The 26,353-nt window shown below is 36.7% G+C and overlaps 1 protein-coding gene across 10 annotated transcripts in view; it reads left to right on the forward strand.

The window, feature by feature from the left end:
• The window catches only part of UBR3 (ubiquitin protein ligase E3 component n-recognin 3), a 117,162-nt gene that overhangs the window by 77,457 nt on the left and 13,352 nt on the right, over nt 1-26,353 (forward strand). For 7 of the 10 annotated variants that reach the window (XM_040603641.1, XM_040603632.1, XM_040603633.1 and 4 more), the window contains 3 exons: nt 4,381-4,466; nt 14,981-15,155; nt 22,889-22,989. In XM_040603641.1, the coding sequence (XP_040459575.1) occupies nt 4,381-4,466; nt 14,981-15,155; nt 22,889-22,989 (362 nt within the window). The remainder of the gene's footprint in view (nt 1-4,380; nt 4,467-14,980; nt 15,156-22,888; nt 22,990-26,353) is intronic. The other 3 variants (XM_040603636.1, XM_040603638.1, XM_040603639.1) reach the window with 1 other exon arrangement.

Raw genomic sequence — 26,353 nt, forward strand, 5'->3', positions numbered from 1 at the left:
CAATTTAATATCCTTCCAAACCCACAAAGAACTCAAAATTCATGTTTCCCATATAAAAGTATGATTGATTACTTGTAACCATAACTTGACATACTATTTATGGTAAAAAAAAGGTGTTACAATATGTTTCTGGGTGTAATGTTACATAATTTTAAAAATGCTAGCTACACATATTTTAAATATATCTCATATTTTAAATATATCTATATTTTATTATTTTTGTACTAATACTCTAAGCCCAAGATTTTTGTTTTCGTTCCAAGAGTTAAAAATACCTCAAACCAGAACAGCATTTTATTGCTGCTTGCACTGCTGGAGAGAAGAATCATGACTGACAGCTAAGATGAGGATATGCCACCTGTACTCGTTGTGACGTCCTCTTGTTAGGCTAGACTGGTGTCAGCAATTTCCATTTATCCCTGGCTGAAGGTTTTCAGGTGTTGGATTCAGCCTTCTGTATTGTTACTGTAACACATAAGATCACTTATGAGAGGGCCTGGCAGATCAGCTGCAAGATGGTTAGTTTCTTTTGCATTTCAGTTCAGCAAGCCAGATTTAAAGGCTTCTACTACTCGATAGTTGCATAAGAACTATGTTAAAGTTAAAACTTTAAAAAATACATTTTAATATAACCTTAAAATTTGTATTTATGGAAATAAATATGTAAGCAACGTGGTCATCTTCCAGACTGTTACAAGTTTTCTTTGTATGATTTTAGTATGTTTTGTTTAATTTTAAGTACCCAAACAATGGGCTATCTGCAATGCAAATGACAGGCTGAAGTAACTTGCTTTCTGGAAATTATTCCTGTAATTCACACTGTTCCTTACTTCCATCCCATTCTTTTTGAGGTAATGATATCCTTGTGTTCCTTACCAACATTATCTTGGACCATTCCTAGTTTCACGTATTATGAAACATTTCATTGTTTTTGGTCAAGACCATCTACAGCTTTTATTGATTTCTTCCTGTATCTAATGTACAGATAAAGTGGTCAAGATTTTAAGTAGTCCCTGTTTAAAAAAGCATTTGAATGCAATGATATTCTTAATGACTCCATATATTTGCAAGTGAGTTGAACACTCTTAATCATAAGTCATGTTCCATTTTCAATCAGAAAACATCATCTTCTGCAGTCTTCTATAAGATGCTAGTTTACAGCTGGAGGCCAGCTTTGAAGTGGATTTCTGCATGCTGGAGTGGGAATACTACTGGTTAAACAAGATGCAGCCACTTGCTGCAGCTTATCCTTTCTGCTTCAGGAAAACAGGAACTTACTTTTCTTACTTCACTTCTGCTTACCCAGATGTCACTGGTAGCAGAGAAGAGAAATTACAAGCAAATTCTATACCACCTAGTGGGACGGCTGGCCCGTCTGTTTTTCTAGCAAAAGAGACACTCGGGGTCTTGGCACCCTGGTTTGCATGCACAGCTGGAAGAGCAGCTCCTTAGCTACTTGCCCCTTTCCTTGCAGTCTTACCTTGTTAAATTTATGCCCCTTTCATATTCATCCCTCTTTGTCTTTGCTGACATTTATGAGATTAGTATAGTGTGTCATTCACAAATCATGTGTGCCTAGCTTTAATCTTAACAGCTCCACATTCATAGCATTGATGCCTGTCAGTTGTGGCAGTATCTTCGAGGACCGTTTCTGTATTGCATATCAGTAGGCCTCGTGCTTTTGTTGGCTGTGTAAACAAAGCTTTTGTTCCTGCTGTCAGCTATGCACAGACTAATATAGGAATCTTGTGTTCTTCCAATCTATGTCTCAGTATCTGGGTGTTTTCATATACATGTTGTATTTGTAAAGTGAAATGGAAAAAATGGTAGTACTTAACTTTATTCTTCTGTCCTAGTAGGAAGAAGAGGTCCATCCAAATACGTTCTCTTTCTGGAAAGGGCATTACATTTTTACTTCCCCCTACTCTGGCCTGATACGAATTCTGAGAAATATGCAGTCACCCTCACCACTCCCAATATGTTCCTTTAACGAAAGCCCACAAGAAGGGATGAAGTAGGGATGTTTTTGAATCGGGAGTCTGTACAGCTGAGCAAAATCCATCTTCTCTTTTTTTTTTTCTGTGAGTGAGGAAGATAAAGCCAGTGTTCTACAAAATTTGTTGCTCCATTGAATGACACACAGATTTCTAGATAGAGGAAACAGTCACTCATATAGATTTTCTTTCTCCCCTTCGTGTTGAAAGGGCTGAGATAGCAAAGGATGCTTTCAGACACCACTCTGTGTTCCACTCTTCTATCAGATGCCCTGTTTTCCTTCACTGATGAGAGAATAGGCACTGAAAGCTCTGCTTTCCTTCAGTAGAAGGTAGATGATACTTGGATCCTCAAGGCAGAAGAGAGCCTGAATTAGGAAGGAGAGGCACTAGTCTCTTTCAGAAATTATCTAGGGCTCTACCTGATGTAGAACATTTTATAAAGGAGAGGTGTTTGGTTTTGCAGAAGATGCTGTCTCTACTGTGCACTTCTATGCCAAAGTTTAGGTACATTTTCTAAGAGATGTCTTAGAGGAAAAGGCTAATACTTACATTTCCAGGAAAGCTGAACGATAAGCTGCTGTCTTTGAAGAGCTGGGGGCAGTGAAGAAGTGTGGGAGGTGAGAGTTGTTATGATATGTGCGATGGAGTATCTGATTCCAGAAATCTCTCCTTACATCCCATATACCAAAAAGTAATATGTAACACCTCATATGTATCAAGAAGAGTGTTTTCAGAATTGTCCCTGAGGTTTGCTTTCTAAAACCGTACATATCTTTTGGAGAAAGGGAAGTTTAAAATTCTAGATCTAGGAAGTTGTTCTTAGGTAGTGCTTTAATTTAAATCCTAATTATCTTGGTTTTAATGGAAGGCTGCCGTTAATTTTGTTCTACAAATTTGTTATCAGATGGTTTGTAGAAATAAAACATACTGGTTTTCTTTCTATTCCCATCATGAACTAGCACATGCTGATCTGCAGTTGCTGTTTTGTCCACTAATACGAAATCCCTGTTCCTGCTTCCTTGCTGGTAGATTTTTAGAAGTTCAGTGAGCACTGCAAATCGCCTGAAGAGTGGAAAATTCCCCTGTCACACAGATGCCCTTATCAGCAGCAACCAGATGGAGCTCTGAGCAGGCACATTATCAATGTTAAATTGCCTTTTCTGAGTAGAGAGGATTAAAGCATTCCTTCAGAAATGGGTGGCATAAGCTGCAAACTTACGGATAGTAATATTCTGAAATGTTACTATTTTAAAAACATATGAAAGTATCTTAACAAACACTGCATATCAAAAATGTATTATTCTTTCAAGCTTATGGAGCTGAAATTCTTAAAAAAATAATTTGTTTTGAATAAAATAGTCATCCTGTATTTTCATCTTAAATATGTGTGTGTTCTTCAGATGTGCCTAAAATTCTAGAATAAATTTTAATAAGTATTGTCTCATTATATTGAACCTAAAATTGATTTTTACTTAAAGAACAAAATACATTTAGACTGAGCTTTGCAGTTTGGATTAAATTAGCAAAATAATATTTCAGAATAATAGAATTACATTCCTTTGTTTTAATTACAGAAATGTATGTTGACTTATTAAAACAAGCTCTCAGAGAACATAACATAAATTGTTTGCTCCAAGTCTTGGGGGTAAAAGATAATGCAGTACTGAAACATGCAATTCCAAAATTAAACAAAGCTATCAAACTTGGCCTAAATAATTGGTGCCCAAGTATCAGATTACAGTAATACTAAAAAAGCATCAATGTGACATGCAGAGATTTCGTGACACAACTCCTGTTTCATACTAATGAGCTGCAGTGAATACCAGTGTTTCATTCAGAATTAACCTCCAAGGCTTTTATTAACTAACTTATCTCTAAAGGTCAGTGCTTTCATTATAATTTAGACTGTTTTCATATGTAGTTACTTGATGGCATATCCATTTGTTTGTACTGTCTGTTTAAAGCAAAACAAAAGCCCTGCCACTAAAGAGAACACTTTTTTATACATGCCTGATTGATTGAAATTTAGCCAATCTGTATATTGTCTTTTCAGGTTTGTACAGAAGTTCCCTTATTATCAAGGAGTTGTGTGTGCATATAGAAAAAAGCCTCAGAATTAAATTTTTTTATTCTTCAATCACAGCTGTAGCAGCTCTCTTAATATAGTACTTGGTTAATATAGTACAAACCACTTAAAATCACATATGGCAATATCTTGATAAAATTTGTTTTATTCTGAGTCATATTTTGGCAGTATCTCACACTAAAGATTAGTTCACAGCCTTCTGTTTAGTGTACGCTGGGAGTTTGTGGTGACTCTTTCATGTCCGTAGAAGCTTGAATAATGCTGTTCCATTCAATACAATTCATGTATTTCTTGCAGAACAAACTTGGAACTTGAGCTGGTCCATCGAGGAGGCAATTTATGTTCAGGAGGTGCAAGCACAGCTGGGAAAAGGTCATGTTTAAGTAAGTTTTGTGTTATGAAGTGCAGTGTAAATTATTAGAATGTTGAATAAAGTTGTCTACTTTTTTCTAACCTTTTCTAAATTATGTCAACTTTTTTTCTAAGAACCTTTTCTTCTGCCATAATGAGTCTTTGGATTTTATTGCAATTTGAAACATTTGAAATCTAATTTGCACAAATTATTCATTAGAGCTGTTTATGTGTTGTGAATGCAATCTATTTAGAAATCAATTGTCATAGTACCCATGTAATATTTTTCAATAATTACCCATTTTTATGAGTAAGACTAGAAGTACTTTGAGGGTAAAGCAGGAAAGCTTTGTTTCACCCTGGCTGTTGCTAGTAATAGTAAAGAAATTTGTTTCTTTGGGTGCTAATGTAGCTTATGGCTAGGTCTCCTACTTAGAAATCTGCAGCTACCTTGTCCCATGTCTTTAATTTCCCTATTTCTTTCCCTGAGAGTAGAACTCTGCAAATTTTTTTTTGGTAGAAGCTAAAATCTTCATTGTTTTGAAACCTTTAATATTTGACAAATAAAACACTTCTGGTTGACAAAAGTGCTTTTTTTTTCCTTAACAAAATCTTTTAATCATTTACTGGACTATAAACTGTTAGGAATGGACATTTTCTTCTGTCAGGAAAAATTGGAATGCTGTTACTACAAATAATTGTTTAAATCAAGCTCATGCAGCAGTAGCAGCAGTTTCAGTATTAAAAAAGAAAGCTTGGGCCCGCCTCTGCCTTTCGGTACGTGATTTGTGGGCAATGCTTTCCTCATTATTTGAGGTCATGAGTCACTAAAGAAATCCCACCACGTGCTATGCTGTCCGCATCTTCTCTAGGATAAGAGCCTTCTGTTACTGCCAGGAAATATAGTTTAATTGATTTCATTCATGTGCTGTGATTTGTGAAAAGTAGTTTTAAACCCTACTGCACATTGTCTCCCCCAGCGTCATTATTTCCCTTTCCCAGCAGAACAAAGTACCTGAAAAATGCGTGTGTTAAAAGAGCATTGCTAGATTACTGTTTGCAAATTTTAAGTATTTAATAAAATCAAGACTCTACAGATAGTTTTTACTTGGATTATGATACATTTTTAGTTGTATGATCATCTAGTAAGATAGACACTTTCTCTCTGAATTTTAGCAACTTACTGGATGTGTTGCCCATTTCGCAGACATGCTATACAGAAGGCCGTGATGAGAAGCTTAGGGTGGAGATTTCAGCTTAAAATTGAAATATATTTGAAATATTTAAAGTGAAAAAATGTATAATGACTTTACACATTATGAGAGCGTACCCCTGTTTTCACATGGCTTTACTAGCCGTGCAAGGTATTTATAAGTCTTGACACTGTAAGGTGTAGCAGAATGTGTGTGGGGAAGTGGCCTGTAATCTGTAAGGTCATATTTTTATCTCATTGATAGTTTTTCAAAGTCAGGAGATTTTAGCTTCCGTATGATTTTTTTTTTTCTTTAAGATAAAAGTGGAATGAAATAGATTCATTACATCTTAAAACACTGTGAAATGTTTGATACCGTATCAGTATCAAATTTTGTTGTGTGTACCTATTTAAAAGCTTTAGGGTTGTTTTTTTTTAAATATAATGTTTTTTCTCGTGGTGCTTTATCACCAACTAAGGTTAGCAAGTGCTGGAAGATTTTAACTTAGCAGAGCATGGTTGAGCTACCAGAAGCTGTGCAGCTTCCCTGTTGTACATCTCTATAGCTCCATTGTTTCTACTTGATCTGTATCAGTTGACATCAAGGGAGGGACTACCTCAAAGTTGGATTTTTTGAAATTTTTTAAGAAAAAAAGAAAGAAAGAAGGAAAAACATTCCACCAAGCTGAGGCCTTGGTGAGTCAGGGAGCTGACACTAAGTGGTTTGTATAATACATTATTTAATTTTTTTCTTATACTTAACCACACCATCCCTTCAACCTCATCTTGCTTAAAGAAGGGCTCTTACATACTTAGGACCTGATTTTAAAAGGAAGCATACCTTTCTCTAACAGCCAGTGAAAAGATCAGTCATGATTTTTAATACATATTTCTCAAGTCTTGAAATGCATGGAGAGTACTGTAATCATTGGAGAAATTTCTTCTGGAATAATTACAAAATTGGAAATGATACATGGAGAACTGTCTTAATGCTGTATTGTTACCTCAACAAGACGAGACAAACTTTTAAGTCCTGTCTAAATTCATATATCATACTTACCTATTTTTCCAGCATTTCTACTATTTTGCTATTAACTCTGTATGTCTCAGAAAATGAACCAATGTTGTCCATTCAATTAAAATAAATTACTGAAACAAACTAAACTTACAGAAAGTTAAAGATACTTCTCACACTTGAGAATTATGGAAATTGTCTTAATGAGAAGCTTTAAATAAGATTGCATCAACTATTGCTTTTAAAAATACTTGTCAGTTTACAAAATCTAAAATGTTTATGAAATACATTAATTTTTGGTAGCAGCAAATCCATTGTTAAATTATGCATTACTTGTCTGTATAAAGAGTAAAATAGCCCAGTAAGGAAAACTTCATTTTAAGTCCTTCTCTTCAGAATTGTGTATATATTTAGAGAAAAGGATTTTTTTCCCTGTGATGATTCAGCTGTTTTCATAAGCACACAAGGGCTTAATCTGAAATTGGTAGAGTATTTCCTATAATTGAAAATTTTGTTGATGATTTATTTTTAAAAAAAACATGAAAACTTTTCTTGATAATTTTTTGTTTCTTCTTAAAATGCATTGCATTTTGTTTGTTTACGATAAAATTTTCTGTTCTTTTCTTAAACTGTTCAGTGTTTTGTTTGAGTGTGCTGTACGTAGTAGTAGTGCTTTTTCCTTTAGCAAATGCATTAGTTTTAAGGATTCTAGTGCATATTTCTGATGAAGGGTTAGGGACAGCATTTAGAAACAATGCACTTGCTTTTTCGCACACTTTTGGGTGTAGTGGTAAATTTTCTTATTTATATCTAAATCAGTCGTGTTGGTGTTTTTAGTATCTGTCTTGCACCTCAGAAAAATTGAGGGCAGCCTTTAAAGCTTTCAGGTGAAAGGTGCTATGTATATTAATGTGTTGTTGCTTTAAAAAGTATGGAGACATAGATGTAATGTATCCTTTGTTAAAATGTTCACACGCTGTTTGTGTTCCATATTGGTGGTACTTCCGTAAAATTGTTATGTAGCAAAATAGTCATATTTAACCTTAAATTAAGAGAGACTCACTTTTAGTCTAAGGTAATGGGGTTCTCCTAGAACAGACCTGTACAGTGCTTTCATTTAGTAGTATTATAGTCTTGGACATAAGTTTAAATATGAATAGTGGGAGCAGAATTACTTTTCCGTATGTAACAAGGTTTGTTTTCACTAAACCGTTACATAATTATATGAGTTTCATTCATTGCCCCTTTCATATTTTTGCATTTAGACTTTAAAAATGCAGTTCTTTAGATACGTGTTCTAGAACAGATTTTATTATCTTTCCATACTCCTTTCTTTTTCCAAGGGGTAATACTGTTTTTAATGTTGCACTGAAAATATACCTTCAACTTCTTCACTGTCTTATGCAGTGAGGAAAGAATGATTTTAAATACTCAGGCCCTATCTAGAACCTGACTGCTGTTTTGTTAGCCTTGCTTGCACAGTATTGAAACTGCTTTTGTTTTTAAACGTCATTCGTGTCAGGTCCAGCAGAAGTCATCTAAAATATAACCCATTTTTTGTTTTCTTACGTATGAGGTAATGCTGTGTCTCTCTTCTGATGAAGCGTACCACTCTGTATTAGTCTTGTACCAACTATAAAGTTTGGTGATTAGATATTGCAGAAAACAGGCGACGTGGTCCCAGGGGAGCTGTTACAGCAGCAAGCGTCGGGGAACAAATAGGTCAAGAGCTGTTAGTAGATTGTACTATGAGGGCAGCTGCTCTTGGGAAGGAAAATTAAGTATGATTAATGTACCTGTTAGTTTCAGTGATTGAGCCTGTATGAGAAGAATATTGAAGAAAATTTGGCTGTAAAATTGCCATTTTAAGGTTTAAAGTTTTGTATGTGTGTATGAGTGTGTGCTACTAAACAGTATGCAATTAAAGAATGCAAACAGAGTCCTATTTACTTAAAAATCAACTCCTACTTTAAGGACCGTGTTACAGTTTTAGAGTCTATGGCCTTGAAAATTCCCTTGGGTTTAGGGGATAATTCTGTTATATAACAATTGTACAGGTCTTATTTCTCTGTTTCATAAAGTTTAAGAGATCTGATGTTTTGCTTTTTGTTTTCATTGTTTTGTATTTATAGAACAGCTTCAGAAGACAGTATTAATAAAGCTGAATAATTAGAGGACTTTTATATCTCTCTTTAAATTGTATATATGTGTTTGACATTGTTACTCTGTTAATCTTACAATAGTGGGTGAACAATTGCATGAAATTTAAAAGTTACCTCTAAATTCATTTATAATCTAGTCCTTTCTTCCTTTTAACTTTTAAATAGTTCTTTTTTTGTTTCTTTCTGTCTGCTTTCTTTTCTTTTTCCCTTTTTCCCTTTGTGACAAGGATAGGATTAGGGGGGTTTTTAGAACAAAAATGTTCTATCACCTTGTCCTCTGGCTTCACTTTCCCTGTATAGGAGCTACTTATCCTTGCACTTCCCACAGATAGCAGAGTCTGGCATTACATCATCAACTGCATTAATTGGAAAGGACATTAATTTGCAAGTATACATCAAAATATTCAAAACTTGTGTAAGCTCAAATAAAATGTCCAGCACTTTCATAACTTCTGTGATGGTTCTGTTGAGAAGCTGTATTGTTCCACCGGGTTTGTTTGTTTGTTTGTTTTCTCCTCTTGTTCATTTAAAGCCTGTGTTTTGCATTTGCATAGATGGCTCAGCAATGTCATCTGTTTTGATTATGACGTTAGTATCAATTTAATCAGTGCTTTTACTGGTTTTGTGAGCACAGAAAGTCATCTTGATGTGAAGCATTTTCTAGGCATTTCGTGCTCCTTCTGTACCAAATTTTTCAGCCCCACTGATAGTAATGGCTGTCTTTATTTTATCAATATGGCCAGTGATACTTGGAACCACTAAGTATGGTTCATTCCTGTAGGAAGAAAAACTTAATTTTTTTAGGAATTGCTCAGCTGCTACTGTCTCCTTCCTGTAATCTATTAATGTGAATATGGTTGCAGAGTTTCTTCCCCAGCTCTCTGCAGCCACCAAAAATAAAAAGAATAAAAATAGTTTTCAGGAATGCTTTTTGCCTTGATACAGTGGGTTTCTGTGATTGGTTGGTTTGGGCTTTTTGGTTTGGATTTGTGGGGTTTTGCGGTTTTTTTGTTCTTTGGTTAAGAGCTGGCAATCTGCAGATCTTTGGTGCCATCTATTCATGCTAACTTTAAAAAACAGTTTTTCTCACCAAAAGTTGATCCTGACTATTTCCTAAAAACCTCAGTGTGCCATTCATACCTAGCATGGGAGAGGCAAAGACAGACACCATTAAAATTCTGTTGCTAAATTGATTTCATACACTGTCAAATTTGGTGTCAAGGATAATTAGCTGCTTCATCAGCAATTAAGGCTTATGATTTTGTAAAATCTATTCATGTATTAATGCTGTAATAGGCTTTTCCTGACCTTCACTTTTTTTTTTTTTTCTTCACTGATTCCAATCTACTGGACCAGTGATGAATGGGAAGATGCTGTCAGCAGGTCTTTGCAGTTGCTCAGTGGACTATATAAATCTCTATAAGGAGAAAAAAAAAATCCTCAATCTACTTATTAACAATCAAGAGCCATCTGCTTGTATCAAGTGTTTTTTGTTATAATCTACGTTCTTTTTGATAGTCCCAGGAAACTTTGGTAGAAAAAAAAGGGCGTAATGTCTCTAGTCTGGTCATCTTCACACAGCAGTTGAAACAAGGATGTTTTCAGTTCCACTTGCAGTGAACTGCTGTGTCACTGTGTTTTGTGATCTTTTGACATTGTAAATATGAACACTACAGAATGAAAAGAGAGAAGACTGCAAAATAGCAAAGTAGAGATTTTCATGACAGCAGCATGTGTTATTTACATCCTTTTAAAACGTCAATATGAGACTGAGGAATAAACATCTAGGCTTTTGCAAGCAAAACAGTCAGCTAATTCCTTAATTTTCTTTGTCGTCATTATTCCAGCACATTGCTATACATTGTGGAATTAATAACAGAAAAAATCTGGTTTCAACTTTGGCAATTTGAGAGTTTAGTGTACAGTTGAGAACAGCTAAAAGAAAAGAGAAAAAAATGCAGCAGAACTCATGTAGAAATTTGGGATCACTTTGGCAAAGACCAAACCAAGATTGCTAGTGAGACCAAAACTTACACCTGCACATAACTTCCTGAATCACTCATTTTTTGTCAGTTCTGTACAGCATTCCTGTAAGTTCTGCTGTTCATCTATCAAATCCTTATCCATTCATCTTTCTGAATCTAGTCATCTTGTGTGCTGTGCATACCACGCTAGACCTGAAAAGAGCTGTGAAATCACCTTTATAGACTCCTGTTTTATGTACTTTGGCATGGCAGTACATTTTTAAGACCTTTGTCAACATCTGCAAAATCAGTGTGCATTAATACTAAAAATAATAAAGAATCAGCAGCCAGGTGCTAGTGCAAGCAGTGTGGATATGTAAACAAAATACCCATTATCTTTGGTTTTTCTGAGAGGAGCAGCATGAGAACACTTCCTTTTCCAGCTTCAGTCCCAGTGGAAAAACAGGGTCTTATCCTTTGAGCTGCTCTTTTGAAAGTACTGATTCTAACTGAGTCTGTTGCTCCTCGCTCACCACAGGGTAACCCTGAGAAGTAGTGCTGGTATAGTAACCGTTGAAAAGAACGTGCCAAGAGCGGCAGTGTAAGGAAAAAATAGATTTATTTTCATAACTCTTAGAAATGGAATTAGGAAGGTTAATATGAATCAAAGATAAAGCTAATGTCTAACAGCTAATCTAGATGATTCTGTTAAGTGTTTTACATAAGCTTTATGTGTGTTCTGTGAAAACAAAGACTGCTTAAGTAAGTTGGAAGAATTGAGACAGCACTGCTTCAACGTAGGTAATATTTGGGTCATATGAACATGTTTTAAAAACAGTAGTAGTCTCACCTGCTTAAATGTCTAGATCATGGAATCCTGCCACATCCCTGATGGTTTGCAGCAATCAGTTACATTGTGTATTCAAATTCTGTGATTTTTATATTCAGTTAAAGTGGATGCAGCCTATCTCAAATATGAGGAAGTTATTAGGAGAGGAGGACCATATTCTAATATTTTCCACTGTGTACTTCTCATATGTCATCAATAAACCTGTAGTTCTCATTTTGTTGTGACATCATAATTATCATCCTGTAATTTTGTTGCTGCTGTACTTCCTAAAATCAATATTCTTCTACCAAATTTTGTTGAGAATGTTATTTTGGAGACTCTGAGATCCCGTCTTTCCCACTTAGAAAGATGGGCAGTCCTGGAGAGAGTTGACCATAAGATACACTGTGAACGGTGGAGGGGTTTGGGGTGCGGCTGGGATTACAGCCTGCCCTTTCCTTCTTGGCAAGGCTACCCAGGGTGGGTTTTGTGGGCTGTTGTCATGTTAATGTTTTGCTGCTACTCGCTAAAAAAAAAAAAAGGTGTATTTTAAAGCTTCTAAGTAGGATGTAAGAAAGTGGGAGGATATTCTGTATTTTTGTGTTTACGTTTTGGAATGATGCGTTCACACAAATACAGGGGGAAAAGCCTCTGGTATTTGTTTGGCCCAAGGCAGATTTCTGCCAGTCCTCAAGCGTAAGAATGTGGTGAAACACCAAGCACAATGCACAAAAGAGTTGCCAGTTCTAGATTTTCTGTACTCTGGTGTTTTCCTTGACTTTCTCCAATGATCCATAATCGTAGTAAATTTGAAGTAAAAGAACTGGAGTCCAAGTGATGTCAAACAGAAAAGTGTTTGTGAAGAAATAAACCTCTATATCTTCCTCTGGCTAGTCCGTAGTTGTTGCTGATTGTTAGAGATCTTCTCAGGACTGCGAGTATGGAAGCACCAGAGAAGTGGGAAGCCCGTGTTAGTGGCTCGGTGGGTGGCAGCCCTGTGCAGGGACACTGTTAGCCCTTGGGTGCCCCAGCTCTGCCACATTGCCTTGGAGTAGCTTAGGATTTTTAAATCGGTTCATAAAAGGTCATTGTAACTGTATCTTATCACCTACTTCCTAGCTTTACATTTATGTGCTAAACACATTTTCTTGCAAAGGAACAATAGCCGCCTTAATCACAAACAGAAAATATTGTCTTACAAGACTGCTAAACTTAATTTTTCTGTTCAGATTCAGTCGATGTTAGAATGCATCTTGATTCCATAAGTGTTACACATTTGGAGATTGCAAATAAGTTCTCCAGTGCTTGAATTTGATGCTTGCCTGCTTGATTTTGCAGTGGTAAAAGCTCTGGAAAATTGCTGTTAAAGGAACTGAGGGTTAATTAATTATCCTAGGTTATTTTGCGGGGGGGTTTGCACAGTTGCCCATTGCTCTTTGAGGCAAGGACCAGTTCAGGAAAAAAATTGACATTCCTTTTAGTAGGGGAGAGGCAAGAGGGAAGGAACAGATACTTTTCATGGGTTTCATTCCAAATAAAAGCATACTGGTTTTTTTAATTATTTTGATGGAATATTAGTATATTTTCAGCGGGTTTATGTTTGTCAGCAAAGCAGTGTTTTGCTAGAATCTCTTGCCAGGAGAAAAGACAACTTATTTTGTCCTCATTGACTGTTTTTATTCAGAAAGCAGGTGACAGCAATCAATTCCAAAGCCATCTACATCTCCAATTATTTTACAAACCCCAGGAGCTAATTACAGCCCTCAGGCTCTGGCAGTCAGCTGACTTCATCATGCGACTTTTTTGGCCATTGCATACCTCTGAGTAATTGTCTATTTATGGAAAATAAATTAATAGCTGCTATTTCTACTTCAAAAAGAGGACCTGTGAGTGAGCGTGTAGGTTGAGGAAGTGGGTTGTAGAGAAAAGGGAGAGAGATTTAAGAGAGTAGGAGGCAAAGGGATCAACTGAAAGAATAAAAGGTGGGGAGGGAAGATGATGGTGAGATATTAAAGGAAAAAGTTAAAATGAAAGGGAGGAAGGAAGCAGGACCCCAGAAAATTGAACAGGAGAAGCAAACATGGCAGCAAATAGCGCGATAGAGTGTGACAGGAGGAAAAAAGTGAGGAAAATCATAGGAAATAATATTTTAAAATATGATTTGGTATAAACCTATGAAGATAAAAAAAGATGCACTTTTCCCAAACTGGAACTGTATTATAAACAAAGAGAGGTGCAGTCTGAGTCTCTGGTAGTCCCTGATCTAGTGGAAGGTGTCCCTGCTCATTGCAGGGGGTTGGACCAGATGACCTTTAGAGGTCCCTTCCAACCCCAACCATTCTGTGATTCTGTGCATACCTCTAAAAATGCTGTCAGTGTAGATGCTGCCTGCCTTCTTGGCTCGCTTAAGAGGAGAAAGGTTTATCTGTTGCCTTTATTTGTGTTGATTGTGTGATTCTTCTTAGAGACATTAAAACTGCATTTTAGTATGATGCTGCAGTTATCTGCATGAATTAAAAAAAACAACCATCCTTTGCTCAAAAGGTTCTAGTAGTCTTTTGCAAATGATATTTCTGATACAGTGGATGTACAGAAGGTTTTGAATTGATGAATATCAGGAAACTTTGCCTACAGGTTGTATAGACAAATCTCTGCCATTGTAAAGACTGTTGCTGCTTCAGTGTCATTGTGGTGTGGTCAGAAGTTAGGGTGTTTTTTTCTCTTCCAAAATTTACCTGCAAAATAACCTCATGAAGGCAGGAGTAATAACTTTTTAAGGATGAAGAGCTGAAGTGATCCCACTGTAATCTGACGTTTCCAGAAATTCTGTCTTAATTTCAAGTGTTGTGCACGGAACTTATTTGTGAGAGAGAGGAGTAAAAGCTGTGTGTTAAAAGCATTACCAGTCTCTGTTTAGAAGAGATATTTAGGAAATCACGGCTTCTGGCATAAACTAGAGAGGGAAGTGAAGTGAGCATGGAACCTTATCAACATAACAGCATATGAAATGGGAGTTTTTTAAAAAACCCTATAACTAAGCGCATGGAGCAGGTGTTTTATGAGCACTGAAACAACTGAGATCTGGTTGAAGCTTTCTAAACAGCCTTTCTCTGTTTCACAATTTCAGGAGAGAAAAAAAATAATTTTTTTTGTATACACGTATATGTTCTCTGCCTTCTATTGAAATCTTACTTCTCTTCAAAACCTTTTTTTTAAAAAAAAAAAAGAAAAAATGTATTAAGTATGCTTGTTAGGGTGCCAGCTTATTTGGAATGAGATGACAGACTTTTCAGAATCTTGTAAAATAAATGACAGTAACTTAATGTAAAATACTGCAAATTACTGTATATACTAATCACGAATCTTATCTTCTTCACCTTTCAGATCAGCTGTTCCACGTGCTGGCCATGCACATGCGCCTCTACAGTATAGATTCTGCATACAATCCCTGGAGAAAACTAACCCAGCCGATGCAGGATAAGAATTCAGAGCAAGTATTTTTATTTACCAAATACTCATTTTACCTTGTGCCAGAGACATCCCTACAGAGGGACTTTGGGTAACTTGCTGTCTTAATTTAAATTCTCTGTGAGGTAGGCTGATGAACTTATCATCTAAATATTTTATGTATCTATTTGTAAAAATAAATTTTCAAATTTCTTTTACATAAAATCGGACATCTTAAAAACACCACTTGCAAGCTTAAGCACATGCAAATTTAATAGCATTGAGTAAGTGGATGATAGGTGCGATGCTGTTCTTGGTGTGGATGCTAGACAAAATTTACATCAGGATTAAGTTCATAAATCATTTATATAAAGTTGGGCAATGACTAATAGCTGTTAGAGACAACATAATTAGGCCTAGTATATGGGAGAAATAATTCTATTTTAAGCAAAAAATGCAAGGATTAACAATATAATAAATGGAGATGTGTATCTGTGTTCCACAAGGACTCATTTCCCTATTTGATTTAAGATCCTTCACTTTTCTTCTCACCATCAAGGCAGAATCTGAAAGGTTTCTTGCCTAAAACCAGATGATTATTTTTCCTCATAAGAGGAAAACAGTAATTTATTTCTTTTTCTCTCTCAACACCCGGAGCATCTTCCTCACAGCTAAGGTCTCCACTTTGTAGCTTGCAATAAGACTGTCTTTTTAGTCCCTGTCCAGCTGTGTATTTGTCAGTGTGTTTCTAGGAGCCTGAGGTGAAAAGCATCGTAGGATTTCAGAAACTGATCTAAAATAGCGATGCCACAATCCTAATCTGCACATCAGGAAAAATTATTGAAACAATTATGTTTGCTTCTAGTTTGAGATTTTAGTGTTTGTCTGTTTGGACCCAGATCTCTTTTTGCAATGAATGTTAGATTATTGCCAAAATTAAACTAGATTAACAGATTAGTTTATAAACCATTAGCAGAACACAGCATTAAGAGTTTTATAACCTGAAAACCTGTGTTATTTGGCTTGCATTCAAACTGCTTTGAGAGTCTGTTTTCATGTGATTCTTCCCTGACCTAGATGGAGCAGTGGAACAAAGTTAATAAATTTGGTGTATGGTTGATTGAGTCATACCAGGCAAAATTAAGATCATGTTGATAGGCTGTTGACAGTCAGAATGGCTGTGGGCCTGATCGTGTACTTCACATTTTGGTATTTGAAGCGCTTGCTGGCTTTGGAAGCAGCTATGAACAGAGGGGCTGCTTTTTCTGCACGTGCATCTTTTTTTCGCCTTTATGGACTTGATGGAATTCATCATGCATTGGTCATACCAAGGTTAGATTGCTGCAAGTTAGATTTCATTAGGCAGTATTTTGAATCACTTAGATAGTAATGGCACTGTCTTGCTCTGCAGGAGGTGTTGCATGTTGGAAATGCATTTGAGCGGCTCTCCTGCTTTCTGCACTGGTTTTCAAGATTTCTTGGTAGACCTCCTTGCTGATACTGATTTGGCACTAAGTCCTAAATAATTAGGAAGCTGTAACTGAGAGACCATCCATTTTGCCATGAAGTAGTTTACTGTGAGATGCACAAATGCAATCAAGCTGAAATATTTTTGCTCACTTCTTGGAACATTTTTTCTACCTTAGTTTGCAGGCCCCGGAAAACAGCAGAGGAGGCAACTTGGGGACATGTTTTTGATGTGTAAATCAGAGCATAAGATGGATATCCATAATTATATTTTATAAATTTGAAGTAGCAGTTTTACTTGAAGATGGAATTCATAAAATTGGTGTGTATGACCTAATTCCACACTTAGAGTCACATAGCCTTTTTTGAGAAATCCAGAATAGCCATTTTTTTCAGGTACAGGAAAGAGTGCTCAGAGCAATTAGAAAGTGACACACTGCTGTAGAGAAGAAGATTAATAGGGTGGTGGAGAAAGAACCGTTGCAGATATTAGACATGAATAGCATTCTGCCATTTTGAAGCTAACCAAGTAATCTAAATCATCACCCTGACTGGCACATGAGACACTAAGCAAAGACCTGTAGGGAAAAAAAAAGTCAGTGAGAGGAGAGTTCTATATTATCAGACTATATTACTGTGATTCCAAACAATTTAACATCAGGAAAGTTACAGGAGCAAATAACTTTAAACTAATACGTTATAATCTTCTATTTAATTTTTACTTAAAATTTTTCTTTCAGTTGAAAGCAATTTTGCAGAGAAGTTAGTGCATCTCTTATTTATTTAAAAAGATAATTTTCAAATCTAAAAAAAACCCCACAAACAAACAAAAAAAGCCTGTGGAATGGAAGTGCCATTGCATTATCTTTTCTCCCTTATTTAATTGTAGTTACTTTAGTTTTAATTGTAAATATTTATATATATTTAAATAGCCAGATACAGAGCTCACAATATTTAACTTCGTTTTCCACAACCCAGCTATCATTATTTATAAATCATGCCTTAGATTTCGTGTGTCTGGGAGGACTGATCAAAGTAATTTGTAAAAACTCTCACAGAATTGCTCTACTGTGCTTCCAAAGCCCTTGCTTTTGCTCGGTGTCATCTTCTACAACAGTACCTAGATTGCTCCATAGTTGAAAACAGCAGCTGAGAGGAAAGGTATGAAGGAGCTCATGCAGTCACACCAAGGTAAAATAGAAATAGAGAGATTCTGAGCAAGAAGATACCTTATCAGAAAGGACCTAAATAATGTGAACTGTTTGAAGGGGGGGGGGGGGGGGGGGGGCCGGGGAGGTAAAGCTAAGTCTGATGAACTGTGAATGGTGTAGTGGGTTCTTTCTCCTATCCAGTTCGTATTGTCACATTTAATATACTCTTGGTCCCACAGGCTGTGCTTAAGCAAATTGTTCTACTAGGGACAGATCTGGTTGCAATGGTGATCAAATAAACAATTATTGTGATGTAAGTGGGGAATAATAGCTTCTGGCAGGGGGCAGAGAAGGAGCAGCTGGAGACAATAATTACTAAACCCAGATGTGAATTTAATGGACTAGCCCAAGTAGCCAGAGTTTCAGGAACAGTAAACCTGAAATAAAAGGGTATACATTTTTGTGATTTTACATCTCTACGAAGGCTGAAGTATTTGTGTCGGTTTTGACAGACAGAAAGTGTCAGCAAAGAGCGATTTGGCAAAGCATTAAGGATCTTTGCAGTAGAAGCATTTGTTCAGGGGGGAGCTGCATGATAAACTGAAATGCTGAAATATACTGGGTTATTTTTAGTACAGTGTTTTGCTGATATTTTGTTCTAAGTTAGATCACTTTGGTGATTGTTTGTAGTGTCATACTGGGGCAGCAAATTGCAATGCAGGGGTGGGAATGAGCAACTGTATGTGGGAACCTCTTAAGTCCCATCTCCATTACAGAACCTATCGTGAAACAGAAAAAATAAAACAGTTCTTATGAAGATACTCCAAGGCAGACAGAAAGTAGGATGGTGGGACAATGGGACTTAGTTAAGGTTTGTGCAAGAGGTGGTATATACATTCACGTGCCGCAACAGAACTTATGTGATCTATTCAATAAACACACAAATTCTGCCAGAAAGCCCAGTGTCTCACGACATATGTTACTATACGAGGGTTTTGACAGTAATGCCAGCTTCAGGAATACTTGCTCTTGGCTGTTTCTTCCCTCCCTTTTACTGTAGCTCACCATCTTCTTCAGCTGTGCTGGTGTCACTTGGGCAGCCTGCATCATTAACAAAGTCAAGCAACTGAACCTTTCTAAAAATACGGATAATTTGAATAAGTGTAGGAACGGGTGACAAGGGGAGCGCTGGGGGCACCGCGGCGAAAGGGAGAATGGGAGATGCCTAATGTCAGTACTGTCAGTGAAATCCTGTGTTCTATAACAAGAAAAACTGGCCTGCTGTAAAATCTGCTGTGACACAATGAAGAGAAAATACGAAATTGTGATTACATTCTAGAGTGTAGCCAGAATAAATAGAATTCTGCTTTCTTGTCATGAACATCAGAAGCTGTGTATTACTCTGACCTTTCTGCAGGCTGGGATTTGTGGGCTGTATTTCTTATCCTGCAAATTCTGAAGAGAGTATAAATTTGCCCTAGCTGATTAAGCCTTTGTTTAGCTGTATCCATATCCTTGTTGTCTCAGGTTTTCTGTATCTGACAGTTCGAAGAGGTGTGAGGCTCAAAATTTCCAATTTATTTATTGAATTTCTAACTTTATTAATCAGTTGGAGTTAGCATCAAACAAAAATTTTAAGTGTCTGTAGCTGAGAGGAGAGGGAAAGGGGAGCATATATATAAGGAAAGGCCATAAGCAAGTGCTGCTTGTTTAAGAGCAGAACAGAATTTTCTGTTCCTCTGTATCCATTCCTAAAGAGGTGATTCCTGTATAACCTCTATTAGGAGGAGGATGCAGAATACAGAGGCAGAGTTGCTCAGCTGTCAGCTGACAGACAGCTCTGGTATTGGCACAGAGAGAGGTGCAGCCCGATTACCTTGGACTGGAGGAGAGGTCAGCTCTGTAGAGAAAGTCAAGCAATGCATTTTTCATTTTTGTACGTGTTTGTATTGCACTGTGTAGTTTATTTCCCCCCCTCCCTCCCATTTTTTTGATGGATACAGAATACAACTATAATGCAATTGAATTATTTTATATTACTTTGGTCCCATCTGCAATTATACTTGCTTTCCTTTTATTCAGTGCTTCTGTGGCACAATTTTTTGTAAAGTCAGTCTTTTCAAATTTTCACATACACATCAGGGATTAACAGGATGCGCAATTTCCATAAAACACATTTCTGAACACATTTTATAAATCCAGTTTCAGTGTCATAATGAAGAAGTTGCTCAGGCTCTTAACAAATGACAGAGCAGTTTTGAAGTGCTTCATACGCTGCAGCACTTGACATAAACGGGTGCAGCTTATCTAAACCCCTGACATTTAATATGGCTTTACTTCTCCAGTTCATATGAAATGAGTAACTTAGATGAATAATTCAGTTGGTCCTGCATGTGAAAAGGAGTTAATTTGTTTGTGATGTTGCCAGTCAATCGCGGTATTCTGTATATATAAGACTATTTCCTAATTTTGTCATAACTGGTATTTGACCTAATTGTTACATGACTGTTAAATAATATTGATGTCGATACCTCTGTCAGAAAGAGGTGTTCAACTAAATGTGACCAGAGGGAGTTCGTTGGGGTTTTTTTCTGTCTTAATGGTATTCTACAGTATTTTTTCCCCAAAATTTATATAGAAATTAAAAATGCAAGGTGAGAAGTAATTTAAGAGATGTCCATGGGTTTAAAGTCATTACATAATGAGGGTTATTTTAAAACTCACTGTCATGGATCATAAAATAGAAGTAGCTGTAGATAAGAGTAGAATTAGAGACTTAGTGTGATTTGCATCTTCATTGCCTGTATAATTTTGAAAATGAGACTTGGTAGTGTAATACAAATTTTTGCCCTCATTGTCATCTTTAGAATTAAATACACTGATTTTTAGTATATTTGTAGGAGACTCCCATATATAAATATGTATATTTATGTATGTTACAGTGTTTAAAAACAATAGTTTTATTAAATGATTGATGATAGCAAAAGGTGTTATGGATAATGTTTATTCTTTAGCTGACAGGGTTCATTAATTCAAAAGGACCAGTTAGACCATGTTTTCTGTGACTTCATTTTGTAAGACCAGTCAACTGTATGACCAAAAGTGTTTTTAATCCTCCTTTTATGTGACTGCTTCTGCCTGTTAAAATTCCTATCACAGATGACTCCTCCTTTTGTAGAAAGAAGTCTTGAGTTAATTCATTAAGTCAGTAACTATGCAGAGGTCTCCTTCCAACAGTAGCATCCTGTTTACATGCCTCAGAAGTGACAAATTGGTCGTATCCCCAAATTTATTAAAAGGTACTGTAGGATCTTTTGCATGCGTCCACATCCCACCACATGTGGACAGCCTTTTCCCGTACGTGGTCAGCAGGAGCTCGGTTTGTCTGTTGTGCATGTGATAGATGGCACCAAGGGGAGCTGGTGCCTTCACAGAGGTGTCAGCTAAGCACATGGAGTAGCCAGTGCCAGCTGAGTTGGATCAGAGTTTGGTGCTTTTTTGGATCCAACAACAGTTTACCAGCTGTGCTCTGAGAGGGCAGAGCTGAGACAGAAGGTTTAAATGTCTTGTTTGTATGTTTCTTTCCTCAATCTGATTCTGTCCATACAGAAACTTGGGCACTGCTGCAGGGCTTAAGCCTCACTGGGAAACTCTACGGTCTACAGTATCTTGCAGAACAACCAAAAGGAGGAGAGCGAGGCTCTGCTTTTGGGGGTAGATCTTAATATGGGTATATGTATGTTTTCAGTACACTTCATCAGTTGTGGTTTACCTGCAGGACAGTTAAGATTGCTGGAATAAAGCACGAAGCTATCTGTGAAACTGTAGCAGGTGGATGTATTTTGATTTCTGACATTCTCAGATAGGTTTTTTTGGAGGGCGCAGTGAAGTGCCACATGGCATAGAGGCCTATAGCTGCCCTAAGTAAGGGAAGCTCCTACCAGGGGAGGGAAAACTGGTTTTCCTGTGGTTTCTGACCAGTGATAAGAATGACAGAAGAGGAAGATAAAAGGATTAAAAAGCCTAAGGAGTGATAGAAAGAAAATGCCCTTCCAGAAGGACAGCATTTCAATCACATGGCAATTGAAGGGAGCTAGGTAATGTGCGATGCTTTCCTTTGCAATATTCACATCTGTTGAGGACTCTGTTTTCCATGGGAGATCCAGGGTCATTAGACTAGGCTTCACAATACGCTCCTGTAGTGCAGATAAGTATTGCAAACGTACACCTCTGCCTTGGTTACTCCATTGGCATTCAGCCAGCTAGTGCCACCACTGTTTGCGAATGGGAATAAGAACCCAAACAGCACTTTCTTTTGTGTGTGTTGCAGAAGGGGAAAGGTGACAATGGATGATGCATATTGCATTGTACCGACCTGCTCCTGCTTGAGATCTCCTTCAGGCTCCCAATCAATTAAAGAGGGGAATTATTATTTTTTTTCCCACCATTTGGACTCTGCTGTTGAACCTACATAATACTGTTGGTTGGAATATTGTTGGATACTGCTATACAAAGCTAGAAAGATACTACCTACTATCTGCAAACATTTTATGCTTTTAAGACTACAAGATGCTGTTATGTCATTCAGTGAATCTGAGTGGTTCAAAAGCTTGCAGTATCTTGATGTGCTTATTTGCTGTCCCTCTAGCTATAAGGGGGTTTTAATAAAGACTGTATAAAATTGCGTAATCCCATCTGTGATGGCTGCTTCAGTCATCATTTCCTTACGTAAAAGAAAGCAATACCTTTTCTAAAGTCTCAGTGTTTTCCAATAGGAGCAATCCTTGTAACATCAATGTAATTTGAGGATTCGTTGTTACAGCGTGGATATATGGATAATTGTGAAATGCCGTGCTTTGAAAACCAATTAAATTATTATGTTACTATGCAGTATATTTTATTACTTTAGAACATAAGTTCTGAAAGTGAAATGCTGAATGTTCCTTGAGTCTGTACATAGAAATTAACTTGTTCAGGCAGTTTTGGAAAGTTTTAAAATTAACAAGAATGAGATACCCAAGTGGTAAGTTCCTCATGAGTTATTACAATCTATTAGTAACATTAAATGGTTTTAAAATCAAGATCAGTTAGTGAATTGTTAGGTATTTGGTTTCCGTAAGCTTGATATCAAATGTAATACTATTTAAAATAAAATGCAAAATAAAATATGAAAAATAAAAATGGGTTTATAGTATCAGAAGTGATTTTCTTTGGGTTTTCTTTGTAGGCTGATAAGTGAAGAGCTGCCAGAAGTTCCTGTGCTTTACAGAGATGTCTCATCCCTTTTGCTTATCCAGATTTTAACAATGCCTCAACCATTGCACAAAGGTAAGTTACAAAAGTATGTATATTTAGATGAGTATGTATATGAGGCTGTATTCATGGTGACTTCCAGGATAGTAAATCGTAGCTGGTCTACCGTGTGTCCTAAACTAATGTTTCTGCCTTATCTATAGAAGGTGGCATTGGACAGAAATTTTTGTTGTGGGTTGACAGGTTTATCTGTGTCCTCTGTCTTCTCACCTTATCAGTCAGCCTATTCAGTAAAGATATAAGAGCTGAGCAAAAACTGTTATGTACCTTTACTGAAGGAAGTGTCCTTTGTTTGACCTTCATCTCTTTGCTTAGAGGGGCAGCTCAATACTTCCAAGTTGAACTCAGTGCCTAAGGGTGAAAGACACTAATTTAGTCTGAATTTCAGACTTTAAATTGCAGCAGTCTTACATAGTAAGAGGTCATATATGAAGATGATAGTTGCTGTAATGCAGCAACTTCAATGGAGACAGCTTATAGTATAATTTGGAATAAATACTAAATACATATTTAAGAACATTTTTTTTTTTCATGGCTAACATCAAAACTCTTTTAAAACCAAAATTTATTTCTGTTTGAAAGGAACAGCTGAACCTGGTCCATCTTGCTAAAAGACAGTATATGCTCCAGAAGATGGGGTATTTCACACCCTATGGTCTCTGGCTTTATTATTTATAGCTATACCTCTATTTTAAAATGAGGACAAACAAACAAATATCTTTTTACTACTTCACTGACAACGAACAGAGCATCTGCTTTGGGGTCTGTGTGGCAATGTTGATATCTACTGAGTTTTGGTAGTTTTTGAATAGGTAAATACAGGAATGGTTTGCTCTTGATGTATACACCTAACTTATAAAGTATAGTAGAAACTCTTTCCCCTGAAGAGGTGTTCAGTCCTCACTACGAAATGTTCAAATTCAGCTCAAGTGACTCTGTATCTGCTAACATGTGGGTTGTGTTTTTTTGAATCAGTGTGTATGTTTGTGGATTAAGTATGTCCAATAAATTACTAAAATATGAGAACACTAGGATAGTATAGTATTTTTAGTAGCGAAGTCTATTGTCAAAAATATACCTTTTTTTTTTTTAACTACAGTTTTAACTTAGATTAACTTTTATTGGAAAGACTTAATAAAAGCAGAAACCAAAACTTTAATAAGACTAACATCTTCCAAAATACAGGGAAAGGATTGGTAAAGCCAAAGTACAAACAGTGGTCTTTTTGTAGTTTATATTCAAGCGCTGAAAAACGCCATTTATGAAGGTATACCTTATCCTAGGAAAGATTATATTCAATTAATTGTAATGTATCCTGTGGAGAATTCTGTAAAATACCATGTATCAGCAGCATGTTTTGCCTTTGCTCTTAGGTTTAGCGTATGTTGCAGTTGAAAGGGAAATGGTAAGTGGCAGGAAGAAGATACAACTACTTCAAATCTTTGAAGCATTAAATTGGAAATAAATTGCCATTTATCTTTCTAATTTTTTTTTTTCATCAAAATGGTTAGGCAGAATAAAAATAAAGTCTTTCATGATTCTTTGTCCTGAGGTATAGAATGGAGTCCAGGAAAAACAGGTGATAACAAATTTGTTTAGAACTTCTGTAATGGGTGTGTAGGTCACAAGAGTTGAATTTGATATCGTTAATTCTTGGTAGAGAGGTGAGGCATGACAGAGGTGAAATGGCTTGTGCAGGGTCACGTGGCAGGTCAATGGTGGGGGTAACAAAATCTACATTTGACCATACTGCTTCCTGAACTTTCTGTGCTGCTGCAGTCTGGTGCAGAATGCTGTGGTAACGGTGTCAGAACACTAACAATGAAGGAAGAATCTGCAGGCTTTAGAATCCATGAAATATTTTATTCCTCTTTTAGCATGGACACTGCTGTAATGGTGCTGGTTTTGCAGTACCGTTTATTAGGTATGTTGATGCATTCAGAGAAACCACATTTTTATCCTTACAGGAAACTAAAACGATTCATCAAGTATTAAATCTTCTTCATGTTTGTACTCAAAATCCTTTTTGTTCACACAGTGGGTTTTTAAAAAAAATACTGAGTGCTCTGTAAGGGGGACTCAAACTTCATCGCTTGCCCATCAGGTACAGCACTAGGAATTGCATTAACTACCCTATTAAGTGTTGGATGGGTGTTGCTCTCTTTTTCAATCCAACATCGATTAAAGCAATAAAAATGTCATTACTGCTCAGCCTCTTCATTCAGACGGGAAAATTGATCTGAACCCATCACAAAGAAAGACATTACAAATTAAATCTTCGGGGGGTTTTTTATTTATTGTGGGACAACTTTGTAGTGGAGGTCAGACCATTTACAAGCATTTACTAATTTATAAAGAAGGGAATGAGAAAGATAGTGTGTACCTCCTGTGTAGTTTAACCAGCAAAATAAATACTGTGTTCAAGATACTAAAACCATCTGTGAAAATTGAGTTTGACACTAGAACTAGGCTTCCTATGCTCAGCATTTTGAAATTGTACAAGACTAAATATGTAATAATCCACATAGGAGTTTCTGGTTTAATTCTGTGGCAGTTGTACAAACAAAAACAAAAAACAAAAAAACCCAACCCAAACAAACAACAACAAAAAAAAGGCAAAAATCAACCACCAAGATGAAGTTTGTGCAGAAGTCAGGACTTCTTAGGAGTGACCCAGATGTGGGAGCATGTGGTTTTTGTCCAGCTCTGGATTCTCAAATAACATAATTCATGGTCATTTATGAGTCACATACATGTAAGTAAACACAAGAACGTGAATACTTTTGAAAGCATAATATATGTCAGATATAATATTTCTGGAGAATTGAACACTTATTATTGAGGTGAGGATAGGGTCAAGGAGTAATCATGTTTAATAGAAAACAGATTTTTAAAAATAGAATAGTTCTAGAGGGTGCTGGGACACCCAGTGTTGAGCACTATGTCACCCCGTCAGCAGACAGAAGGAGAACTGGCAGATGAAGTGGGCTGTGGCAGGTGGGTGCACGCTGACCAGCAGTCTAGTTTTGCTGGTGTATGTGCAGTCACTTACATACATGCTTCCACAGTGTAAAACTGATCTCTACTGCTTGTACCTGCTATTGAGACAGAGCTCAGCACTTGGGTTCAGTTCTAGCTACAGTTGTAGACTCTATCTCAGGCCCGAGAGGCAGTTTCTACAGTTCTGTGAGTGCATGTGGTTTAATCTTGTAGATCTCAGTCCCAGAAAATTTACTGAAAGCTTGCTTACTGTTACTTCTCAGGAGGAGGATTGCTAACAAAATGGAGGTTTCAGCAGAGGAAAAAAGTAGGGCCTAAAATCTCATGGGATCTGGTGAATTCTCCTGGGGAAATGCGGAGAGGAAAAATTATTAGAATG

The sequence above is a fragment of the Falco naumanni genome, chromosome 8 (assembly GCF_017639655.2).
Source record: "Falco naumanni isolate bFalNau1 chromosome 8, bFalNau1.pat, whole genome shotgun sequence".
NCBI lineage: Eukaryota > Metazoa > Chordata > Aves > Falconiformes > Falconidae > Falco > Falco naumanni.